This window comes from Eumetopias jubatus, unplaced genomic scaffold, assembly GCF_037043125.1.
Source record: "Eumetopias jubatus isolate StellerSeaLion01/CBP00866 unplaced genomic scaffold, mEumJub1_p1.0 scaffold_3, whole genome shotgun sequence".
Classification (NCBI taxonomy): Eukaryota; Metazoa; Chordata; class Mammalia; order Carnivora; family Otariidae; genus Eumetopias; species Eumetopias jubatus.
Genome location: NW_028274809.1, coordinates 114,515,098 through 114,535,457, shown reverse-complemented (window position 1 = coordinate 114,535,457; position 20,360 = coordinate 114,515,098). Strand labels below are relative to the sequence as shown.

Here is a 20,360-nt window from a genome sequence, read left to right as displayed (position 1 = left end):
AAAACTTTAATACCATATTAATAATGTGCAGTTATCAAAAAATATTTCCTCCACTTTTTCTCCTTCTTAAGCATTCTATTTTGTTGTCTTTTTTTTTCCTATTTTGTTGTCTTTCTTTGGTAGTCAACCTGTATGTTTAAACACAACGGTTTTGTCTTTACGTGTTGCAAACCTCAAGAAGAATCAATTAATATAGTATTTTAATATTTCCTAAATCATTCTCCCCACAGGAGAACGGGATTACATAATGGGATATTTATAAGATAAATTTTATATATCCTCAGTTTTAAGGAAATATATACTGATGAAAGTTAATCATAACTAAAGTTAAGAATATTCCCATTAGTTAGAACTAAAGAGAAAAGGCACAAAAATACAAACCTCTGTTAGTTTACCACAAATTGTACATCTTGATTTATTTAGAGCTCCTTTAGTAGGATTCTGTTTGTCCTCATAGAGAGACAAACAAGATGTACTACAGAATTCCTGGAAGGATTCACTTGAATCCACTTGAGCAACAATGGTTCCTTTCATTGTAGTTATATCTCTGAAAAATAAGCAGAACAACTTAAAGTAAAATTCTGTTTTAAAAGAAATCAAATATAAGAGTAATAACTAACATTTCTAATTTCCATAAATTGAACCCTGGGCATCAAACACCATTTTTAGGTCCATGAACTCACTTTTACTATTTAAAACCTCTTGGCAATAAAATATGAACACAAAAGATTAAGAAGCAAAAGTATCTTACACTATTAAATCTTTGCCAGTGTTCAATTTATCTTCAAACTCCTTCACAAGGCTTTCAGATATTGGAAATACTTAAAAAAAAAAAAAATTTGTTTGGGCACCTGGGTGGCTCAGTCGGTTAAGTGGCTGCCTTAGGCTCAGGTCATGATCCCAGAGTCCTGGGATCAAGCCCCACATCGGGTTGCCTGCTTGGTGGAGAGCCTGCTTCTCCCTCTCCCTCTGCCTGCCACTCTGCCTATTTGTGCTATCTCTCTGTCAAATAAATAAATAAAATCTTTTAGGAGCGCCTGGGTGGCTCAGTCGTTAAAGCGTCTGTCTTCGGCTCAGGTCATGATCCCAGGGTCCTGGGATAGAGCCCCACATCAGGCTCCTTGCTCAACGGGAAGATTGCTTCTCCCTCTCCCACTCCCCCTGCTAGTGTTCCTGCCCTTATATCTCTGTCAAATAAATAAATAAAATCTAAAAATAATAAAATAGAAATAAAATATTTTAAAAAATAAATAAAATCTTTTTTAAGAAAGTATTATTTATATGGAGTTTAATGTCCAGGTCTAATCTGAGGTATAAATTTATAATACCTAGTCAATTCCTTTCCCGTGGGTAAGTAGAAAGCTTGGAAGATCTAGGTCACAGAAATATGACATATATTCTAGAGAGGATAACTGAACTTAAGTAAACCCCCATACCCATAACCCAAAATAACCCCACCTACTATTCTATACATCTCTACAGCTCTCCAAATACGATTAGAAATAGTAGAAAACAGGGTGCCTGGGTGGCTCAGTCAGTTAAGCGTCTGCCTTCAGCTCAGGTCATGATTCCAAGGTCCTGGAACTGAGCCCCACATCGGGCTCCCTTCAGCATGGAGCCTGCTTTTCCCTCTCTGTTCCTCCCCCCTGCTCACTCGCTCTCTCTCCTGCTCTCTCTCTCAAATAAATAAAATGTTTAAAAAAAAAAAAGAAATGGTAGAAAACAATACTGATGACCTGTGAAGTTTTCCTTTAATAAAATTCTCAATTTCGAGGTCCTGTATTATAGTATGTAAAAGTTTACTATAAAGCAGTCTAAAAACTAGATAACTGTTCCAATATTTGAATTTATTAAACTTGGACAGAACACTAAGCCTTCTTCAAAGTTCTAAGATCTAAAAATATCTTCACAAACTTGGGCTACACCAAGAGGATGGTACAGAAAGAAAATCTACCTGGTTTGACCATACACATAATATGCCATATTCCACTTCTTTTTAAGTAGGCTCAACACGGAGCCCAACAGGGCTTGAACTCACAACTCTGAGATCAAGACCTGAGCTGCTATCAACCAACTGAGCCACCCAGGTACCCCAATATTCCATTTATTTTTAACTAGTTGAAGCCAGACCTAAAAATTGGCAGAAGAGAGAAGTGTCTCTCTCCAAGGCTATCAAAAAACTGGTATCTGAGTCTTAAAATGGTGAGTATTCTAATGATTTAATGTTCAAAACAAACATAAAAACATAAAATCCAAAGACCTGCCAATTTAAAATAATCTTAATATGAAGATAGTACAAAATTTGACCGATTTTTATACAGAACTAGTTATATATAAACTGCAAAACAATTTTATCTGGCTAGAACTAAATTCTAATAATTAATAATGCAAATAAACATGCATGCATTCTGACAAATTCAAGGAGTCCAGTGGAGATTACAGACAAAATTACAAGGGCCTAGTATTTAAATCAACCCCAGGGGCACCTGCATGGCTTAGTCAGCTAGGCATCCAACTCCTGATTTAGGCTAGGGTCGTGGTCTCAGGGATCAAGCCCCAAGTATGGCTCCATGCTCAGCATGGAGTCTGCTTGGGATTCTCTCTCTCCCTCTCCCTCTGACCCCCTCCCCACTGCAAGCTCACGCATGTGCTCTCTCTCTCTCAAATAAATCAATAAATCTTTTATAATAATAAATAAACAAACACAAACCAACCAACCCCAAAGCCTATCCAAATAGGAAGCCTTTTAATCATAAGCCACCTGGTGGTGGCAGAGAAAGTTTGGCTTTAAGATTCAAACAACTGGCTTACCAATTTTTCAAACACCATAAATCACCTCTAAGACTCTTATAATCACTTCTCAGCCTTATGGCTAAGATCAAGGCTAAGACTCATAATTTCCCTAAAATTATATACCACCAATATTCAATCATATGGAATTATGTTGAAAGGTAAGCCTTACCTACACTTGTGGTGAGCAAAGCATAATCTACAGACTTGTCAGATCACTATGTTGTATACCTGAAACTAATGTAACACCATGTGTCAACTGTACTTCAATTTAAAAAAAAAAAAGAAGAAAGGTAAACCTTACTTTTTACACATAACACAAAGTTTCTTTGGAGCCGGCTTGTGAGAGAAGGAAGAAAGGCAGGTGGTAGAACAAAAGAGGTGAGCTGATCCTTTTCGTTGATAAGCTGTCTGTCCCTTCTGTAAAGGTTTTTTGCAGTTTGCACAAGTGACTTTAACTGGTTTAGTGGGTTGTTGTTGTGCAGAAGGCTGGAAAATTTGTTTAGGAAGCGAGGCCACTGGTGATAAAGAATCCACCCCTGGTTGTTTCTGATTACGAGGAAATGAAGCTGACTGGGAAATCCAGGAATCTTAAAAACAAAATGCACAAGGAAAAGTAATGAAACAGGTATTTACACACATTGACAATGTTATTTACATCAACAGTTTTAACTTCCCATCTTGTACAAGTTTAAGACATTAATAAGGCAGCAGTATAGCAGATAAATAAAAACCATAGTTTTGGAATAAGAATGCCTGGTTGAGGTGCGCCTGGGTGGCTCAGTCATTAAGTGTCTGCCTTCAGCTCATGTCATGATTCCAGGGTCCTGGGATCGAGCCCCACGTCGGGCTCCCTGCTCAGCGGGGGGCCTGCTTCTCCCTCTCCCACTCCCCCTGCTTGTGTTCCCTCTTTCACTGTCTCTCTTTCTCTGTCAAAGAAAGAAAGAGAGGAAGGAAGCAAGTCTAGTTGACATTTAGACTCCAACCACTAGACTGGAAAGTTGCTTAAACTCTGTGCCTAACTCTTCTCTAAACTGGAAATTGTACCAAACTACAAATGGTAACATTAAATGTTAATACATGAAATAAACCATAGTGACTAGCATAGAGAAAGCACTAAAAAATATTAGTCATTATTTAGTAAACAGGAAGAATTAATTTATAGAATATTCCTTTAAGTAAGGAACACATACATCAACATAAAACTATAATAAAATCTTGACCAATCAGAACCTTTGACAAATATAGTACAGGTCTGATAAAGTTTATATAGGATTATATTAAAAATATATATATATTTTTAAGTGGGCTCCACACTGGCTCCACCCAACACGGTGCTTGAACTCACAACCCAGAGATCAAGACCTGAGCTGAGATCAAGAGTGGACACTTAACCATCTGAGCCACCCAGGCACACCTCAAAACATCTTTTTAAAAACAGCTTTTTTCACATTTAGTTCCATGGCCTCTAGACCACATAATCTCAAAGAAATTAGACTGTAACACAGAAGTCATAAGCCAACATACAGTGACCAACCCAACATCTCATTACTCTCTCACTGCAAAGTTTCAGCATCGCACAGAATTAAAAGATATGTGTAACATTAACACTGGAGTGCAGAGTAATTTATCTTTTCTCTCTTTAATAGTAAGCTTCTTTGGTGCTTAACAGGAAGTATCCAGCTTACTACACTAGTTACTACTCCACAAACCTCACTACACTAACAATACCATAACTTTTTTCCCTTCTGAAACTTCAAAGACCACCATTTCTTGTCTCTATTGTCTCTAGTAATTTTTTTCCTTTCTAGGTTCTTCCAAATTTTGAACTTCCATACATAAAACGCTGCCCTTCTATACGAAAAACAATTTTTTTTCCTTCCACAGAAGTACAAATATATCTGGAGCTCAGGAAAACTTCTCTACTACCAAAACCTTAAGGAGGGTGATTTCCTGGTTCCAACCCAGTCCATCAACCTAATGATTTCAAGGGGCTACATAACACTGTTACTAAAATTTTACCTTACTCCACAATATGCCTCCCCACAAAAATTGTACTTTATACACAGAGTAAACTGAGTGCATTCTAGAATCCTGTTACCCTGTTATTATGAAGGTAATGGACCAGTTTTAATAAACAGGTAAAAACATTAATGAATACAAAGAAAATCAGTTGGCCCTTGAACAACCTGGGTTTGAACTACATGAGTCCACTTATATGCAGATTTTTTTTATTATACAGTATCATAAAGGTATTTTCTTTTCCTTATGATTTTTTTTTAAGATTTTATTTATTTATTTGACAGAGAGAGAGAGAGAGAGAGCGCGCACAAGCAGGGGGAGTGTCAGGCAGAGGGAGAAGCAGGCTCCCCGCAGAGCAGGGGGAACCTGATGTGGGACTCAATCCCAGGACCCCGGGATCACGACCTTAGCCGAAGGCAGTCACTTAACCAACTGAGCCACCCAGGCACCCTTCCTTATGATTTTCTTAATAACATTCCTTTCTCTAGCTTACTTTATGGTTAGAATACAGTATATAATACATATCATACAAAATACGTGTTGACTATTTATCATTAAGGCTTTTAGTCAACAGCAGGCTACTAGCAAAACAAACAGTAGGCTACTAGTAGTTACATTTTGGGGGAGTCAAAAGTTACATGTGAATTTTCAAGAGCACAGTAGGCCGGAGGGGGGGGGATTGGCACCCCTTATCCCTGCAATGTTTAAGAGTTAATTGTAGTCACTAACTAAAAATTTCACCTTATGAAGGGCCTCCAATTGAAAATTATATTTGAACATATGCTAGAAGAAATAGCTTATTGAAACACAATTACTGGCTCCTTAAGATTCTTGATTCTGTAGGTTTATCACTTGAATACATACTTAAACTATTTAAACTTAAGGACATCTATTAACTTGATTTTGAAAAAATGGCATGCTTTTTTTTAAATTTAGTTTTAGACCTGTATAAATAATATGTCACCCTTAATCTATTTTTCAGCTCTTATATTTCTCCTACTTTCAAATTTTCACATCCTCCAATATCAAAATAGTTTTAGGAAGAGAAGTTTTGTCTAAACCCTCTATTTTATACAAAGGACATCAAGGGATAACAGCTTAATTTGCCCAAGTCACAATTAGTCTGAGAGCCAGTATAAATAGCCAAGATTTTATAACTCCCAATTACAAATCAAAGTAGCAAATAAAAACAAGAGCTAATTCATAAACAAAGGAGCAAAAGGTGTATCTGTTTAGTTTTTCTGATAAGTAATATACAGTCCCTTGTATAAGTTTCAGTAAACAGGAACACAATACTTTTTTTTATTTTTAAATATTTTTTAAATAATCTCTACACCCAACAGGGGCTTGAACCCACAACACCAAGATCAAGAATCACATGCTCTACCAACTGAGCCAGCCAGGCACCCCCCCAGGAGGACAATTCTTACAATGATATGCCCCTTTGACTCAGCAATATTCCTAAAGAAATAAGACCGTAAAATACATGCATAAGAATATTCTTAAGAGTTATTTAAATAGTAAAAACTGGAACTAAGCTAAATAGAGAATAAAATCAAATATACAGACTTGATATAGTCAAAAGTTCACGATGTATTGTTAGGTATTTAAAGGGATGGTAGGAGAAAAGAGTTTACAAAACTGAACCTAAACTATGATCTCAGGTTAGAATTAAATGTACTACTCTCAATGGTGAGATTAATTATTTTCCTCTTCATACTCTTATGTTTTTAATATATTTATAATTGCAGTAAAGATAAAATGGCTATTAATTTGAGCATTATCATTTCTTAAACTTTTATGTGAGCCAGAAGGTTACAGTGAAAGAAACTTATATATATACAGCTGGTAGTATAAATTGGTAAAACCTTTCTGGAAGGCAATATACAACTTTAAAATGCCCATACAAACTCACACACATATCACCCCCCAATCCAGACCTACCTATGAATACACACACACACACACACACACACACACACAGAAAGAAAAGGTCTTGGAAGGCAGGAGAAATTTTCCAAATTGAGTAATAAGGAACCTATTTCTTTCAAAATCACTATAAACCCAACAGATTTTTCAACCAAAAATCTTTGGAAGGAGGGGGACAGTGATATCCTCTGGCCTAGGAACATCATTTCTAAGAATATACTCTAAAGAAATGAGAAGATGTTCATCATAAACCTATAATTAACAAAATATGGGAAATAGTATAAACTGCCAAATATGGGAACGGTATATCCGTATTTACTGGGCAGCCATTAAAACCTTTGTGTATAAATGTTAATGGTATGAGAAAATATAATGTAAAGTGGGAAACAAACAGGAAGAAAAATTATTCAGAGCTGCATTTCAACCAAAATAAAAATAAAATGGAAAAAGCCTTAAAGACAGTCAGTTAAAGCAGTGACAGTGGTAATCTTCAGTTAATAATACTATCGGGAATTTTTTCCCTCAATTTTTAATTATAGATTTTCCAAAAATTCTTCAATAATTAAACATTACTCTCATAACCAAAAAAATAAGAAAAAAGGAAAACTGACTAGCATTTTATACCATTCTACACTACTATATTTTAGTCATTCCTTACTATTCTCCACAATTTCTAGGCCAATAACATTGCTAATGAGCCTAAAATGATGAGAAAATGAGAGAAAAACAGAGAAGGATATATAAGAGAGACAGACATAAAAAGGTTTGGGGGCAGAAGTGAAAGAGAAAGGGACATAAAGACAAGGTCATCAAAAGCCAGAGTTCTTACAACTTCTCTTTTTTAATGTTTTCACAAAGCAAAGCTGCCTGAATCAGAGATCAGAAATTTAACAACCTTAAATATTAAAAAAAGGAATAAAATGCTAATAAGAAAAAATTAAAATCAGATAAGCAATCAAAATTACTTTAAAAGTAAAGTAAAAACAAATCTAAATGCACCTATTATTCTATATTATTCCTTAAGTATGCTACTTATTTTATTTCACTATTTACACATTACTACTAAATACTAAAAATATATTAGCAAAAACTAAGTATATGACAAATAAGATGCCAAATTGTTAGACTCCAGTGGTAGTGAATGTGAAGAGTATTTATTACAATCCTTTAGACATAGATTTCTGGGATTAATTTTCTAATAATCTGCAAAGAAATACATGCTTTTTACATCTCTTCTTAGCTAAAATTTCAAACTTTTAATAGTCAATGTAATGAACTTCTCTTACATGAATAAACTAACCAAGGTAATACCAATTACTACAGTGAAAAAAGAATCAGGCAATTTTACATGGAGTAGATCACTTAATGCTTACCAGGATTATGATGAGTTGCAGATTCTCCATTCTGAAATACGTCTCCTGCCACATTCATTCTACCAGGATTAAAAGGTCCTACTCCAGTCTTGGTCTGTGAAGTTAAAGATGGGGTGTATGTTTGTATATTAACACCAAAATTACTTGACTGCAGTCCGTTAGAGACATCTCCCAAGTTGGTATTCTGCAGTGATGTTACATGTGTAATCATTAAGTTCATATCTCTCCCGTCAGTATTTTCTAATTGGCCATCATTCACAGAGCTTACACCTGTTTCTAAGGTTGTAACATTAGCAATCTGAATTTCAGAGTCTGGTTCTGTGGTGATACCACTATTACCCATTCCTGCATTTACCTTACTTCTTGAAAAACTGGAAGTGGAGAAATCCACATCATTGGTTCTGTTTTTAGTCTCAGGAGGTCTCCGTTCAATAAAATTGGAGGAATTTTTCTCTTGCCCTTGATTTGTTTCCATGTCCTCTTCATCATCAATGACAATTGTCTCACTTACACTTCCCTTCTGAGAAGCCAACTCTTTTGAGGAAGGAAGAATTTTGGAATCATTTCCTTGTAGTTCTTCATTTTTTGATGATGTAAATGTTATGGTTCTTTGATCAGCTACCACCGGTGCAGAAGGTGGGGGAGGTTGTACAGGTTCGATAAAAACAACATCATCATCATCTTCCACTGACGAGTTTTGAAATTTATTAGATCTAGCAACTAAAGGATTAGGTGGACCACTAAATGAATTTCCTACATTGGTGAGACTAGTTGCCATGGCCGTACTCCCTAATAAAACAGGAGTCTGATCAGTCAATTCTAATCCTCCCACTGAACCTGTGTCCATGCCAAAAAACCTGTAAAGGAGATGGAAAAAAGAAGAAAACAAATGTCAATATAATCTTTTGCTCTTCTAACTCAAGTATTTTAAAGTACTTTTCTTTTTATTCTAAATGACAATAATTCTTATCCAATAAAAGAAAAATTTGGTATCCAATCTATGAATTCATTCACTAATCATTTTACATAGTTTACATGTGAACCTCTTGAATATAAAAAGAAAATTAACCAATTTTCTGTAATGATATGCAGTATATTTCCACCTCCACCACCTCCTTTTTACCATACTATTTAAGCTATAAACTTTAATACTGAAAATACAGATAAATCCTTTGATATGTATTTGAACAGGAAAATAACCAAAACCTGACAACAAAAATCCCTTCTCTATACTTTTATCCCATTTATCCACTGTATTAAATAAGATGATACAATCTAATCCCTAATTTCCCTTACATCATCTTTTTTTAATTCCTTTTTCTCATATTCCCTAGCTCCCTTATAACTATATAATTAAATCCTTCTGAGAATGTGAAATCTTTCTTGACCCTATCCAGAAAGCTTAAATCTTTATTTGACAGTATCAATGCTGTGTGCTTTATATCCACATATCAGGCTGAATAATGGCTCCCAAAGATACCAGATCCTAATCCCTGGAACCTGTAAAGGTTACCTTATATGGGAAAAGGGTCTTTGCAGGTATGATTAAGATTGAGGATTTAAAAACAGATTAGCTGGGTGGACCCTAAATGCATAAGCTTGCAAAGGGAGGTGGAAGGAGATGACAGGCGAAGAGAAGGCAATGTGACCATAGAGACATACTGGATATGGGAGACTGAAGTAACGCATCCAAGGAATACTGGCAGTCACCAGAATGTAGAAGAGGCAAGGAGTGGATTCTCTCCTAGGGCCTCCAGAGGAAGGATGGCCCTGCTGACACCTTGATTTGAGCCCTGTGGCAATGATTTCCAACTTAAGACCTCCAGAATCATTAGAGAAAAAAAGTTTCTGTTGTTTTAATCCACCAAACTTATGGTAATCTGTTACAATGGCCACAGGAAATTTACACATTCCACTTCTTAGTTACATTTTCAGAACAACTCTTGATATAGCTGTAGTTTTTGTCCCATTTTAATGAATAAGAAATTACGGTTTAGAGATGCTAACTAATCTGCCCAAGTCACATAGCTAGAATGCATGCCCGGGTCTTTATAATTCAATAGTCCAAACTCTTCATTACTCTGCTATATTCAACCAATATTTTCTGAGCATCTGATATATATGCAGGGCTGTGCTGAAGCCAAAGAGACAGCAGAGAGTTAACAGTGAAGAGCCAGAAAAGAAAATAAGTTCTTGAGCAGATGGAGAGGATGAGGTCATGGACACAGGTGGTAGTGGAACTAATCCTGAACATGAATCAGAGAATTAGAAAAAAAAAAAAAAGGTGGGGGGGAATAAAAGGGGGGGAGAGGAAGGGTGGGTATAGACTGATTGCAGGTCACTCTGTAGATGGAGTGGATGGGAATTTGAAGTGGTTAATACATGGTAGCCTAATTTTCACAGAGTAAATCATCTGAGAAGGTGAAGATACAGTGGTTGTACAAGTCTTTTTTTTTTTTTTTTAGATTTTATTCATTTATTCATGAGAGACAGAGGGAGAGAGAGAGGGAGAGAGAGAGAGAAGCAGAGGGAGAAGCAGGCTCCCAAGGAGCAGGGAGCCCGACGCAGGACTCGATCCCAGGACCCCGGGACCATGACCTGAGCCGAAGGCAGACGCTTAACCATCTGAGCCACCCAGGTGCCCAGTGGTTGTACAAGTCTTAAAGACTGGTTTAAGAGCCCCAACACCAACTCTTAAATCCTTTGTAATCCTCTTTCTCTAATAAAACCACTTAGTCCAGTTTAAAAAAATAAAAACAAAAAAAAGGCTGGTTTAAGAACATTGACTACTTCATATATATTGCTATTTGCTCATTTTGCTATAAGGAGTGTCTGGGACAATGAAGACGATACTAATATACATAAATATCACTTTGGCAGATAGGTGACAGGGATGGAGAAATTGTTCATTGTATATTTTGTTATATTTTAATTTCTGAACATAATTTCTCACTTGATTTTAAAGCAAAAATTAAAGTTTTTAAAAACAAAGTGGTAATAGATTGATCAGAGAAGACCTCTTTGAGCAGGTGCTATTTATACTGAAATCTGGAATGACAAGAAAGATCCAATTGTGGGAAAACTGTAGGAAGGGCATCCTGCAAAAGCCTGAGGTAATGAAGTTGGTGAATTCAAGCAAGAGAATAAAGACCAATGTGGCTGAACAAGTTGGTAGCAAATAACTGTAGGAGATATAAAAACTTGCACAGAGGGCGCCTGGGTGGCTCAGATGGTTGGACATCTGCCTTCAGCTCAGGTCATGATCCCAGGGTCCTGGGATCGAGTCCCACATCGGGCTCCCTGATCCTTGGGAGCCTGCTTCTCCCTCTGCCTCTCTCTCTCTCTCTCTCTCTCTCTCTCTGTCTCTCATGAATAAATAAAATCTTTTAAAAATAAATAAATAAAAACTTGCACAGAAAAACCCACCAAGGCCAAGTTAGTTCATTAACTGCATTCAACAAAGATTTATGAAGCACCTAACCTAGTATGTACAAGACACTGATTTGGACACTTGAGAGGAAAAAAAAAAAAAATCAATAAACAAAACAAGTAAACATCCCTGAAATTAGCAATCATGAATTCTAAATGCCAAGTTTGGATTTTACTGCAACAGGAAACATTGTAGTGTTTTCAATAAAGATTAACATGTTGCTTACATTTTTAATACATTGTTTGGGCTGCTATTTGGGAAATGGATTATAAAAAGGCAGGACTAGAAGCAAAGAAACGAACTAGATGGCCACTGATCGAAGTGAGAGATAATAGTACCTGAAACAAAGGTGATGATAGGAGATGGAAAAAAGTGAACAGATTAGTGATTTTTAAAAAGTAGATCTCGGGCGCCTGGGTGACTCGGTTGGTTGGGCGACCGCCTTCGACTCAGGTCATGATCCTGGAATCCCGGGATCGAGTCCCACATTGGGCTCCCTACTCAGCAGGGAGTCTGCTTCTCCCTCTGACCCTCCCCCCTCTCATGTGCGCTCTCTCATTCTCTCTCACATAAATAAATAAAATCTTTAAAAAATAAAAAGTAGATCTCACTTACATGAAAAGATCAACAAGATTACTGTTGATTGGAAAAAAAGTCACAGAACACAGAACATTATTACTACAATGTTATGTATTCTCTAAAAACCTAAAAAGATACACACAGTACATATATTTTTATGTAAATTCATGGAAAAAAAAACCTCTGAAAGGATCACATTATACTGATATACATAGCTTATGAGGAGCGGGGAGTCTGAGTAGGAGAGGTGATCAACAAGTTGCACTTTATTTTTTTTTCAAGATTTTATTTATTTATTTGACAGAGAGAGACACACCAAGAGAGGGAACACAAGCAGGGGGAGTGGGAGAGGGAGAAGCAGGCTTCCTGCTGAGCAGGGAGCCCCGTGCAGGGCTCAATCCCAGGACCCTGGGATCATGACCTGAGCCAAAGGCAGACACTTAACGACTGAGCCACCCAGGCACCCCAACAAGTTGCACTTTAGATTTAACATTAATCTAAAAAGAATTTCAGGCAGCTAAGCACCTGAATGAATAATGGGAAAAACAGAAGTCAACAACAGAAAACAATATAAAGCTGATAAAGCATTAGTTGAAGAGGAGGGGATTATCAATCTCCAGAAACAAAAGGGATACAGAATAAGCACTTTTCAGAGACATTAAATAGGGGTATAACAACCATATTATTAAAACACTGGATAGACCACAACTAATTTGCTCTTCTCACTGACCATCTAGAACCTAAAAGAGTGCCTAGGCACAGAGTATACAACTCAGCTGTCCCAAAAATTTGTGGAAGGGCCAGAAGGCAAAAACCCATATGTTCATTTTGACTACCAGAGTTATTTTTAAGTAACATGATTATTTAATTGTCAAGGTATATAACCTAGTCCCTTATTTTATATATAATGTGCTATTCTCTGACCTTAAGCATCCTACTCAAACCAAGTTTAGTTTCCAGAGAGCACCATATCCTATTCAATCAACATAGTAATGAAAATGAAATATTTTCAATAACAAATAGTGTTTTATAGGAAAAGCCTTATTGTATTTTCACTTAACTGTGACAAAACTTTGTTGAGTTAAATAAAAGAAATGTTAACTTTTCTATAATAAAACCGTATCTCAGACACAGTAAAACTGCTCAGTTCCAAAGCCAGTCTCCAAATCATTACTCTAAGAGCAAGAACTGTGTCTCTGTCAGTATGGAATACATGTTGATAGTGGGAAATAGCAGAAGATACATTTATATCTGCTTTAAAGAAAACAGATTAATTCTATTTAAAAGTTTAAGGGGTGGCTTCATTTGACATACTCAAAGATCTACAAATTACCATTCCATACTCTAAGACATTTAAATATTTTCAAAAATTAAAATATATACACCAGGGGCGCCTGGGTGGCTCAGTTGGTTAAGCACCTGACTCTTGATTTCCACTCAGTTCATGATCTCGGGGTTGTGGGATGGAGCCCCCAGTCGGGTTCCGCACTCAGCAGGAAGTCTGCATTTCTCCCTCTCTCTCTCCCCCCTGCCCCTCCACCCAATTGTGTGTGCTCTCTCTCCCTCTCTCTAAAATAAATAAATGTTAAAGAAATAAAATAAAATATATACACCATTACTCTAAAACAGCTCCTCACTAAGGAAGATTTCTTCATGGTAAAACAGTAACATATGCTAGGGGAAACCCTCATATAAGGCCTTCACATAATTTTAAGTACACATAAAAAAAAAAACTTAACATTACCACTACAGAAAGTATTAAAAGTTGAAATATGCTGAATAACAGTGATTCCAAATTTTCATAACTCAAATAAATTCATTTTAAAAAATTAAGTGTATCCATCCACTAATATTTAACATTTGTCTGATGCTTGTTATGAGTCGAATATTCATATGAGTTAAACATTAAAGCAAATCCATGAAAGAAATCACTACTGCCTTCTCTATATGGATTTCAAAACAAGGGGTGCCTGGCTGGCTCAGTCGGTAGAGCATGGGACTCTTGATCTCAGGGTGGTGAGTTCAAGCCCCACATTGGGCCTAAAGTTTATTTTAAAAATAATAATAATAATCTTCAAAGCTAAGCTGCCCATGACCACAGCCACCAAGTTGGATATTAGGTTCTGAATATTCCTACTGATACATAATATGTAATTAAGTATTGAACAATAAAATAATATAGCACAGATCTTATTTAATAAAAAATTCAATAAAATAACCAAATCAATATTCAAACTACACAAGTATCAAATGGAAGAAATGAAGTTGAACTTGAAGTTAATATTCATGTGCCACAAGGTAGGAAGTACCCTCATCAACACAGCAATTTTCAGAGGAATAAGGAAGGCATAAATATACAGATGTTATGAAATGCATAGGCTTTTAATGCACGAGTTCTCTGGATCCTTTCTAGGGTTTTAGCACACCTAAAACAGAAGACAATTTCTAAAACAGAAAAGCTAGAACTGACTTCATAATACCCTCTGATGGCAGTGCTAGATATCAATCAGAAGAAAACACTGCAGCTCAGAATAGAACTTTACCAGTTAGCTCTCTGCAGTAATCCACTTCTGAAAACAGAGTATCTACTCAACTATAACAACTGTTTTCAAATCCTATACTATAAATATATTTGGCCACTTCTATATGTCATTGAGAATATGTTTCAATCACCACTCAATTTACTGTTTATGTGACTACAAGTTGACCTAATTAAATGTGATTAAAAGTTGACCACTTCTACATTATATATGTAAAATCTATTCCATTTAGCCACTTTTCTGCATCATCCATTCTAATTACCTATTTTACACTGAGCAAATTCCTTTACTTCTCTGAGCCTCAATTTTCCCTAGAGTAAATGGTATAAAAATAGTTCTTAGGCTTTTTCTTAGAATTCAAAAAGATAACCAGATGTGAAAATCAATTAGCACTGTTCACTCCTAAACAATTACCAGGGAATTTTTGCCTTTACCCCAAGATTTCAGTAAGTTTCTAATATTGATATTCCATTGATATTCCATCAATGTCACAAACTGAATGTGTTCCCCCCAAATTTATATGTTAAGAAGGTCTTAGGAGGCAGGGCCTTTGAGAGGTGATTAGGACACAAAGGTGGATCCCTTTTTATAAAAAAAGGGATTAGTGCCCTTTTTATAAAAAACACCCCAGAGAGTTCCCTTCCCTCTTCCACCATGTGAGGACACAGTGAGAAGATAGCAATCCATCTATGAACCAGGAAGCTGTCCCACACCAGACACCAAATCTGCCACAGCCTTGATCTTAGACTTCCCAGCCTTTAGAATGGGGAGAAATAAATGTTTGCTGTCTTTGGTAATTCAGTGTAGCAGCCCAAACAAACTACGACGTTCATCACAAATTATGAATGCTTTACAGTCATATTTGGTCTTTATTTTGATTCAACAAGAATCAATTAATACAATACTTAACATTCTCGTGGAAAAAAACAAAGAAAATGTGGTAGTTAAAATATAAATGTCGGGGTGCCTGGGTGGCTCAGTCGTTAAGCGTCTGCCTTCGGCTCAAGTCATGATCCCAGAGTTCTGGAATCGAGCCCCGCATCAGGCTCCCTGCTCAGTGGGGAGTCTGCTTCTCCCTCTCCCGCTCCCCCTGCTTATGTTCCCTCTCTCACTGTGTCTCTGTCAAATAAATAAATAAAATCTTAAAAAATATATAAATATATATAAATGTTGACATTCCTAACAATAAAGTACTAGCACTTGCTGAAAAAGCTTATGAACATTCAGAGAAAATCACAAAGAAAGCACTTCAGGGACGCCTGGGTGGCTCAGTTGGTTAAGCATCTGCCTTAGGCTCAGGTCATGATCCCAGGGTCCTGGGACCAAGTCCTGCATCTGGGATCAAGTTCTGCATTGGGTTCCTTGCTCAGCAGGGAGCCTGCTTCTCTCTCCCTCTGCCTGCTCTGCCTGCCACTCCCCCTGCTTGTACTCTCTCTTTCTGGCAAATAAAATCTTAAAAGAAAAAAAAAAGAACAGAACAGAAAGCACTTCAAAATGATTCAAGAAAAACAATTATCATTTTCTCACTGATAAAAGCCTATCCAAGAGCTTTCTAGGTACCGTGTTAAAAAGAAAGCTAAGGTGAATTCTTCTCTACAGCAAAGGTTAGTCAATACATGATCATGGGTACTTTCGATAGTTCTGAGTCAAATTGGCAAATTTTACATTTTCAGAATAAAAATTCTTGGGGTGGCTCAGTCAATTAAGTGTCTGCCTTCAGCTCAGTTCATGATCCAAGGGTCCTGGGATCGAGCCCCACCCAACAGGGAGCCTGCTTCTCCCTCTTCTTCTGCTGCTCCCCCTGCTTGTGCTTTCTGGCTCTCCCTGTCAAATAAATACATAAATTCTTAAAAAAAAAAAAAAAAAAAGAAAAATTCTTAATCAAATAGGAATAAGGGCATCTGGGTGGCTTAGTCCGTTAAGTGCCAACTCTTGATTTCGGCTCAGGTCATGATCTCAGGGTGGTGAGATTGAGCCCCATGTCAGGCTCCCTGCTCAGTGCAGTCTGCTTGAGATTCTCTCTCTCCCTCTGCCCCTTCCCCTGCTTGTGCATGCACATGTGCGTATGCACTAATAAAATATTTTTTAAAATAGGAATAGATGGATTTATAAATACATATATAAAATACCAACCAAAGGATATCACCAAATTTAATGTGAAATAGTAAAAACATTATTATTAAAGTCAAGAATAAGATAAGGATATTCTTTATTACTATATATCACTTCCAGAAGTACCAGCCAATGCAATTATTTTATAAAAATTTGAAAAGAGAGGCACCTGTATGGCACAGTCGGTTAAGTGTCCAACTCTTGATTTTGGCTCAGCCTCAGGGTCAGGATCTCAGGGTGATGAGATTGAGCCCCACACTGGTCTCCACACTCAGTAGGGAGTTTGCCTGAGATGCTCTCTCCCCCTCTCCCTCTGCCCCTCCCACTTGTGCACTCTCTCTCAAATAAATAAATAAATCTGAAAAAAATTTTTTTGAAAGAAAAATTATCATTACATGTAAATTAGGTTAATTTTTACCTCAAAAACCAAAAATATTTACATGAAAAACTACCGCAGTGAGATAATTTAATGAAGCACTGGATACAAAATTAATGCACAGAATATTAAATTAATTGGACGGGGGGGCTCCTGGGTGGCTCCAGTTGGTTGGCTGAGCTTCCAACTCTTTTTACTCAGGTCATGATCTTAGGGTCATGAGATCAAGCCCAGGGTCAGGCTCCGCACTCAGTGGGGAGTCTGCTTCTCTCCCTCTGCCCCACCCCCTGCTCACATGCTCACTCTCTCTCTCCCCCTCTCTCTAAAATAAATAAATCTCTAAAAAAAATTAATTGGATGGCCAATTGGAGACAGATACAAAACTTTCCTTCCATCAAACGACCAACTAAATACAGAGATTAAAAAAAAAAAAGACAAACCTACAAAGACAAGTAGAACAGGGGAGAATTCAACAGCATCAGAAATATTAGAAGAGAGAAAAGAGAAGAGCATGGATTCATTGTGACTCACTTAGAAGACCTCAAAAAGGTAAAACTCTAAACACCTACTAAAGAAACTTTTTAAATGACTAGATTACAAATGAAATTAAACTTGTAGTTAACATTCATTTGTCCTAAGGCAAAAAGTAACCTGATCAGCACAAAATTTTCAGAAGAACAAGGCAACTGGTCCTCTTAAGTATGACATGAAAAATAAATCAAGACAGGTATCAACAAGATGGCAGAGTGGAAAGTTCTAGATATGGGTCCCTCTACACAAGTAACCATGGAGCTGGACAGAGCGATTGGCACCAACTACTTTAGATCCCTGGAACCCCAGTGAATACTCGTATCAACCAGGAGAGTGCTTCAGGAAGAAGTTGCTTCGTAAGTGAGCAGAATGTATGAACCAGCAATCATCCGCCATTCCTCACCCCAACTTGGCTATGGGGATAGCATCCTGCATTCCTGGAAAGTCTAGCTGGTCAGAGGACCAGCAGTGAGGAATGTCTAAAAACTATGGAACTGTGTTTGGGGTGGTCTGAAGCAGATGCTTCTCTTGGTTTCAGCCCTCTGGGCAGTAAGAGCTTTCCCAGCAGCATCTATCAGATTTAATGAGACATGACCCTTTATTTCATTGTTTTTCATGCAAACATTTAAGGAAATTTTTGTCAGGTCACTAGCTCACTAGGAATAACGGAACAGATCTTCAAAACATACAAAGAAACAGAAAAGTAAGTCCTATTCACAGAAATAAAAGAATGACAAACTATTCCTGAGAAATCCCAAATTTTGGAATAACTAGTCAAGACATTAAATCAACTATCTTAAATATGCTCAGTGAGCTAAAGGAAAACACTGACAGAACTAAAAGAAATCAGAAAACAAGGCATAATCAAAATGAAAATACCAACAGACACAAATTATAAAAAAGTAAACAAAAATTCTGGAGATGAAAAATACAGTAACAAATGAAAAATTCACTAGAGATATCAACAGCAGATTTGGACAGGTAGAAGAATCAGTAAACTGGAAGGAAGAAAAATTGAAATTATCCTATCTGAGGAACAGGAAAAAAGGGGAAGAAAAATGGAGAGAGCCAGAAGGATCTACAAAACATTACCAAGCATACCAACATATCTGTATCATAAAGAGAACAAAAGGAACAGGAATAAATATCTGAAGAAATAATAATGAAAACTCCTAAATACAATACACATCCAACAAGCTCAACAAATTCCAAACCAGATAAACTCAAAGACACCCACAAGACACATAATGGCCAACAAAGATAGAGAATTTTAAGAGAGAAGTCATCATGTATAATAATATTCATCATCAATAATAATATTTAGATTATCAGCTTATTTCTCATTAGAAACCATGGAAGCCAGAAGCTAGTGGGATGACATTTAAAGTAATCAACAACAAAAAAATGTCAACTAAGGGGCGCGTGCGTGGCTTAGTCGTTAAGCATCCGCCTTTGGCTCGGGTCATGATCCCACGGTTCTGGGATCGAGCCCTGCATTGGGCTCCCTGGGAAGCCTGCTTCTCCTTCTCCCTCTGCCTGCTGCTTGTGTTCCCTCTCTGTCTCTCTCTGCCAAATAAATAAAATCTTAAAAAAAAAAGTCAACTAAGAATTCTATATCCAGCAAAAAATTCCTCCAAAATTAAGGAGAAACTAAGACATTTCTAGATAGACAAAAGCAGAGGGAGTTCATACCTGCATAAAATGCTATCCTTTGGGCAATAATAAAAACACATTAAGTAAATTGAAGCCATAAGAAATGAAGAACATAAGTGAAATTACCTATATAAATCAAAAGAAAGCCAGTATTACTGTACTTTTAGTTTATAATTACTTTTTTCCTATGATTTACAAGACAAATAGATAAAACAACAATTATCAGTGTATGTTAATAAATACACATATAAAGATAATAATCTGAGAAAAATACGGGGGAGAACAGAAATATATAACAGGAGAGTGCATACTGCTGAAACTAAGTTGGTACTATTTCCAATAAATTGTAAATTTAAGTTGATTTTAATTTTAAGATAACCACGAAAAAAAACATTTTAAACTATACACAGTAAAGGGAATCAAATGGTACACTAGAATAAAGTTAATCAAACACAAAAGAAGGCAGTAAAGAAGAAATGGCATGGGGGGGAAGGACACAGAAGACATACAGAAACCAAATAGCAAAATGGCAGAGGTGAATCCTTCCTTATTCATAATTATTTTAAATGTAAATAGATTAGGGTGCCTGGGTGGCTCAGTCATTAAGCATCTGCCTTCAGCTCAGGTCATGATCCCAGGGTCCTGGGATCGAGTCCCACATCGGGCTCCCTGCTCAGGGGAAGCCTGCTTCTCCCTCTCCCACTCCCCCTGCTTGTGTTCCCTCTCTCGCTGCGTCTCTCTCTGTCAAATAAATAAATAAAATCTTATAAATAAATAAATAAATAAATAAATATATAAATAAATAAATGTAAATAGATTAAATTACATTAAAGACAAAGATTGGGAGGTTAGATTAAAAAAAAAAACAAAGGATCTATGTATATGCTGTGTAGAAAACTCACTTTAGATACAAAGACACAGACCGAAAGTAGATGAATAGGAAAGACACTCCACGCAAATAGTAACCAGAGAAGAGAATAGATATACTAATATTAGACAAAATAAACATTAAGTCAAAAAAGGTT

The 20,360-nt window shown here is 36.6% G+C and overlaps 1 protein-coding gene across 4 annotated transcripts in view; it reads right to left on the bottom strand.

Moving 5' to 3' along the window:
- Positions 1-20,360, bottom strand: part of ZMYM2 (zinc finger MYM-type containing 2) — a 109,539-nt gene that overhangs the window by 69,679 nt on the left and 19,500 nt on the right. For 2 of the 4 annotated variants that reach the window (XM_028105324.2, XM_028105332.2), the window contains exons 3-6: positions 8,470-8,971; positions 8,115-8,208; positions 3,095-3,380; positions 382-547 (exon numbers count right to left, since the gene is read on the bottom strand). In XM_028105324.2, the coding sequence (XP_027961125.1) occupies positions 382-547; positions 3,095-3,380; positions 8,115-8,208; positions 8,470-8,961 (1,038 nt within the window). In that variant the 5' untranslated portion in view covers positions 8,962-8,971. Of the gene's footprint in view, positions 1-381; positions 548-3,094; positions 3,381-8,114; positions 8,972-20,360 lie in introns of all 4 variants that reach the window. The other 2 variants (XM_088021780.1, XM_028105315.2) reach the window with 1 other exon arrangement.